At 40.9% G+C, this 6,120-nt stretch overlaps 1 protein-coding gene across 3 annotated transcripts in view; it reads right to left on the reverse strand.

The window, feature by feature from the left end:
• Nucleotides 1–1,388: 1,388 nt before the first annotated feature.
• The window catches only part of LOC107560290 (protein MB21D2-like), a 23,656-nt gene continuing 18,924 nt past the window's right edge, over nt 1,389–6,120 (reverse strand). For all 3 annotated transcript variants that reach the window (XM_016244429.1, XM_016244428.1, XM_016244430.1), the window contains exon 3: nt 1,389–5,206. In XM_016244429.1, the coding sequence (XP_016099915.1) occupies nt 3,843–5,206 (1,364 nt within the window). In that variant the 3' untranslated portion in view covers nt 1,389–3,842. The remainder of the gene's footprint in view (nt 5,207–6,120) is intronic.

The following is a 6,120-nucleotide window of genomic DNA, read 5'->3' on the forward strand; positions in this document are numbered from 1 at the left end:
CTTTGGTAAGGATCCCAATTCGTCGGTCACAACGTGACTCGTAGTGACCGACTGAAAGGGAACATCTCGGTTATGTATGGTAACCCTCGTTCCCTGAAGGAGGGAACGGAGACATCACGTCCCATTGCCACGGTTGCTGTACTACTGCTGAGCGGCCGGGTGGTCAGCGGCAGCTGGATGCAATAATTGCATGCCAATGTGCATTGGCTCGTTTAGTTTACACTCGAAGTAGATTGGTCTATCGAAGAGATATCCCAGTTCGTCGGTCACGACGTGACGTCTCCGTTCCCTCCTTCAGGGAACGAGGGTTACCATACGCAACCGAGACGTTTCGTAACCGCGCGCGCTAGTTGATTGAATTCTCTGGCTAATTCTCTCATCAGAAACAACAAAGTGAAGATGTATGAATGCAAGTAAGATATTAATTTCACAGTGTAAACAGCTTTAGAGATTATTATGGGAGTTTTTGAGAGTGCTTGAACTCGCGGAACTTAAGTGAAAATGTTCTTTGATAATGTACAAAATACAAAAATCACAAATTATATTAGTGGAGTAATTTGAGGGGAAGTTGAAATGTCTTGGTACGTCTCCCTTTCGCTTGAAAGACAGCACCACTCAAGCTGGCATGGACTCCACAAGTTTGTGCAAATCCTGCAAATCCATGTTATCCCAGCTTTATTCCAGACTTAACATGGTAAACACCACAAACTACATCTGATTGGTGATGTAGAAATTGTACAGAATCTTAATTCTTCTGCATTTAATATAATAACTTATCTTGGTTTTCATGCATTTCAAATCCTAAAACTTAATTTTCAATCTTAAATGAAAAGAAAAGATCTTCAATGTGGACTCTTTTGGAATCTCCTGTGCATATATCTATGTACAAATACAGAATAATGTGTAGTGAGACTGAGCAGAGATATGGCTGTTACAGTGACATCTAGAATGGGTACAGAAAGAATGCTTGCAGTTCAAGCTAACACTTTGTAGTCAAACAGCATCCTCTGTTGGACCAACATTATATTTCACATGGAGAGGGCACCGAAACTTCAAGATTTTTTTTTTTTTTGTAGGATTAATCTGCCTTTTAATTCTAAACCTTATTTAATACACCTTCAAATTCTGCAGCACAAATGCACTTTGTTTTTAGGTGTGATACCTGCAAACTTAGGCTAGCATGTTTTAGCCCAGCACACAGATAGTTTGCCCAGCAGAGCAAGTCTATAGTCACAAATACACAAAAACTTATTTGTTATTACAAAATTATATAATATAGAAATGCATTTAACCGGACTGAAATTGGCCTTTAGTTAGAGTACAGATAATATCTTTGAGATCTGAGATGAGCAGCATTTATAGATATTAAATATAAACGGTACAAATCCTCATAGATGTAATGTTTTATTTCATGCTACGACCAGCATCATCACACATGATTACACAGAGGGCAATTTCCCCCCACCCCCAGCACATTTATTATAAAAAAAAGCTTTCTGAGGCACGTTAGAGAAATGATATGGAATATCTAAATATTTGGTACCATTTAAATATGCATCGTTCCATTTCCATTCAGGGAATTTGGGTTGACGACAAGATTAATTCAAGAGGTAAAATAAGTTGTTTACATTAGTATTTTCTTTTCCGCTTGAGCAGGGCAAAAAAACGTTTGTACACAACAGCATGACACAAGGGACTATTGCTGTCAGAAAATGAAACACTGGGACCACATCATTAAAAAGTTGGGAAAGAAAATTATGTGCTTTGGCTTCCTTCAGATTCACCTGAAATGCGTCTGGAACATTTTATCATGCCCTGAGGCAGGAACATTAATTTTTTCCCCAATGAATTCATTGTATAAAACACTCGGTAATGATCACAGAAATGGTAGGCCTTAATATCTCATTCATAGAGATGATTCTGAAATCTTGCATAGTACCACTGTTCATTTGATATCAGGCATTGTGCTAAACAACGGTCAATATATGCAAAAAAACATTTAAAATAGCATTACAAATATTGATTCAAGCATTTTACAATATTTAAACCAACTAAAGAGGCCTTTTAAGGTATACAGTGTCAAACCCTGACAATATACAATAGAGATACATCCGTTTTCCTTCATGACATTTAATCTAAGCAATCAGTCTTTTAAACTCTCTTTGGTGTCTTTTCCTTGGCATGAAGCAGACATTATGTATAAAAGCCTACCTGTACCATGTGCAACACTATACAACCTCTTTTCAGTAGCACGTCTCCCGTCTCACATATTGGAATGAGAAATTCACTAGAAAAAGCCTATTCCTCACCATTTTGCTGTCATTCAAAGGCAACGCTGTTACTGATTGCTCTGTATTTGTGCAGCAGCCATGTCAGCAGCACACACGAATGGTCTGCCAACTCCCACAGGGCACTAATGCGATTTATGCTGAATACACATGTAACATTGTTCTTTAATCCTTGAGCACAGTCAAAGAGGTAGAGATGGATCAAGAACAGCCAGAGATGGAGGCCGATGAAGAGGGAAGGATTTAGGAATGAGACGGAAAGCAAAAATGAGCACGGGAGAGCAGATGTCTACAGTCCCGGGAGTCCCATTGGTTCGGCCTAATCTATCCAGTGGACATCGTGTTTGACTTTCTTCATCCATCTTTGCCTCCCACAGCTACCAATGCAAATATGCAAGAGTGAGATACTGTAGGACCCTTTCACAAACACAAAAAAACACTGAGATGCATTCCTCTGTCTCTATACACGTTCCTTCAATCCTTTCTCTAAACCTCTGTTGCCCGCACTGGATCTGTCTTTCTATTATTCCAGTACTTAGTGCTGGCAAACCTTTATCCCCACAAAATCCCACTTTCCAAAGCATCTTCCATGTTTAGTTTTATCCAGACATATGCAACAACGATTGACAAAGAAAAGCCCTTAGAATAACACTAACACATACTGCTTATTTAGGTGCAGATTAGAATCCAATCAGGAACCATGAAGACACAAAATCTGCATCAATCAGTTTTGTCAGTTTAACTTATTACTTATCAACGAGTCTCTGAAACGTGATAGACCATCACCCGCATCTAACTTAAGAATCTAAAAAAAGTAAACAAAAAAATAGCTTCGAACAGCATTTGTTTCAAAAAGATTGTTTCTACAGGCTGTACAACAGCTTCTTATACATAAAGGACAAGGCCTAGATTTGTGAGTTATTCCTCATCTTTTTCTCACTTTCTGCTTTTGTTGTTTTTGACTGTAGAACAACTCAAGACTCACCAGTTAAAAGAAAAAAAGTACCTGAGAAAGGGAGAAAGCAGGGTAACTGACAGACTAAAGTAAGAGAAGATTATGTGATCAATAGTTGCAAACTTCTCCACACATACACCAACAAAAAAAAATTTGCATTCGATTTCATCATAATGTACCTTGGCCTAGTTGGTTTTCTAGTTCTACTGCCCTTGGGATTTACTGTGGAACACAGCAGAAAATACTAGTTTCCTTTCTCAGTAGTATTGAGTAGCAAGTAAAAAAAAACTAAAAAAACTTAGGATGCAATTGAATTTCGATTTTATACGAGTCGCTTAACTAAAATCTATCCTTCCCCTGTAAATTTTGTTCTCCCTGACATTGTGACACCTGTGAAATTCATGCAATCCCTCATTGGAGTGTCAAGCAACTTTGATTGTTGTCAGTCTTGTTGAGCCAAACAGAGGGAAGAAACCCCTCTGTGAAGACTATTTAACTATTTGGTAATACAGTAGCACAGTGACATGACTATGTCTTCTAGAAGTTCTGTCGTATAGGGTTTCTGTACCCTGGGCAGTGTATAAACCAGCTCAGTCCACTCAGTAGAACTTGTCGTCAATGCGGAAATGCGGGCGTGTAACGTCATCTGGGTTGAGGAAGACTGAAATAGACTTGCCAAGGTTTTCGGTCACCAGCTGTTGTAGTCGTTGTGCTAGCCGGTCGTCCTGTGGTGATCCCGCACCATGTTCATGGGTAGATGATGATAACCCATGGCCATTGCTCACAGCTACTGCGGCCTCACGTTTGAGTTGGCATGCCTGTTGTGTCTGCTCCAAAGCGGCTCTTAAATGCTCTGTAGGATCGGAACGTAAATGTGCAAGTTTTCGTGCCACTAACAGGGCGGCACTGTCCGTAAGGTGCTCGAGCATGTTGCACTGAGGGAGGAAGTAATTAGGACAGTTTTTGCCCAGAATGCAGTGAGCCAAGTCATCAAGTAGACCAAGGAACAGCCGTGCAGGAGTCTCATGATCTAGACAGCTAAGGTAGGTTGTAGGCAAGCGATCACAAGCCCAAAACATCAAGGTACGTAGGTGGTAGAGGCTAAGGCCGGTGCGAGGGCGAGCTAATAGTCTTGACAGTACAGCTTTAGCTGCTTGGAAGGCTTTTGCCATTGGGTAGGGCATGCATTTCTTTAGCTGAACCTCACTGCGGGAGAAGGCAAGTCTCCATTCGCGGTCAGGTCTGGTTGAGGGGCTGGCAGCTGGAGAACAGCAAGGAAGCAAGTAGAACCCGCTGATGGCCTCCTCCTCCGTTATTTTGCCATCCCAGAAATGGTTGGTCGTGAGCCAGCCCTGTGCGACAGCCGGCCAGCCACGAAACGACACCACTGGAAGCAAGTCGTAAAGGATACGGCTAGTTCCTGCAGTAAGAATCAGTGTTGTTAGTGGACCATTCCGCTCAACACAATCAGGAACAGGAATCCCTCTTTGAGGATTTCTCCGCAACTCTTCTACCGCCGTCCCAACTACACTCCAGAACCAATCGGCAACCAGCAACGGAGAGAAGTAACATCCATCTAATGATTGAGGAGGTTGCAGGGATGGGATTGAGCCTCGTACTGCTTCAGTTTCTTCCTCCTCATCTTCCACATCTTTATTCTCTCTAGTTTTCTCATCTTGACAGCAGATACTCCAACGCGTCAGCATCGCAGGGTCGCAGAGGCGCAGGCTCAGCCAAGAATGGCATGGTGGGGAATGCCGCATGTCCAGCGTCACGGGCTGATTTCGGTCATGCAGTTTAAGAGCGGGCACTAGTAGAGTGAAGTCCAAATCAAAGTCAACACCTTTAGCATAGTCACCTAGATCCTCTGGGTTAAGGTCAAGAACACCTTCCCTGGCTCCACCTGATAGCAGCAGATATTCATTGGCAACTGGCAATCGTTTGTCTACCTTCTGCACCAGGCCTGTGAAGAAGAAGAATATTCATGACAAAAAGAGGTAATATCACCTGTCTGCAAAAAGACAAGTAGAAGGGTGGGTAGACATTGAATGGAAAGGACTGATTACGTTATCAATTTTCTAAACAATTTAAAGGGATAGTTAACCCCAAAATTTTGTCATTAATTACTCACCCTCATGTTGTTGAAAACCTGTATGAGTTTCTTACTTCTGTTGAACACAAAGGAAGATATTTTGAAGAATGCTGGTTACCAAACAGTTGACAGCAGCCATTGACTTCCATGAAAGTCAATGGCTGCTGTCAACTGTTTGGTAACCAAAAAATTTTCTTTTGTTTAACAGAAGAATCTCAAAGGTTTGGAACAACTTGAGGGTAGGTAATAGAGTATACAATCCCTTTAATTTCAAAATGCTGGGAAATTCTGAAAAAAAACAGTCAATTTGTTAGTGGCTTATAATGTCTATTAGGTTATTTTTGTGACCAACTGCCAGGAAAAAAAAAAAATGTCCTTACATTATTGCTCCCAAGAAAAGTGCACTAAAAATAATATTCGCCCTACTAATGAGGAAAAGCATCACCTGGCTGAACTTCCTGTTTGTGTCTTGCTAAACGGCTGGAGGTGAGACGAAGGGCAGAAGCATTCTAAAGTGCAGCCCTATGGCACACAACTGATTAGGATGCAGGACTCAATTTAAAGACATTTCCTGGTGTTTAGATACATTTCATACTTTTAAATCTATAAGAATATAAGCCTTTAAAGCAAAAATGGGAGATAATTTTTGCAGAAGCCCACTCCAACAGCTTTTATTGAATGAACCATGTCATAGAGCAAGAAAGAGCACTTATCACGAGTCATAAATCATATTACCAGAAATACACCTTTCAGAATGTGTGTGTGTATATATATATATATATATA

This window comes from Sinocyclocheilus grahami, unplaced genomic scaffold (assembly GCF_001515645.1).
Source record: "Sinocyclocheilus grahami isolate Dianchi unplaced genomic scaffold, SAMN03320097.WGS_v1.1 scaffold718.1, whole genome shotgun sequence".
NCBI classification, from domain to species: domain Eukaryota; kingdom Metazoa; phylum Chordata; class Actinopteri; order Cypriniformes; family Cyprinidae; genus Sinocyclocheilus; species Sinocyclocheilus grahami.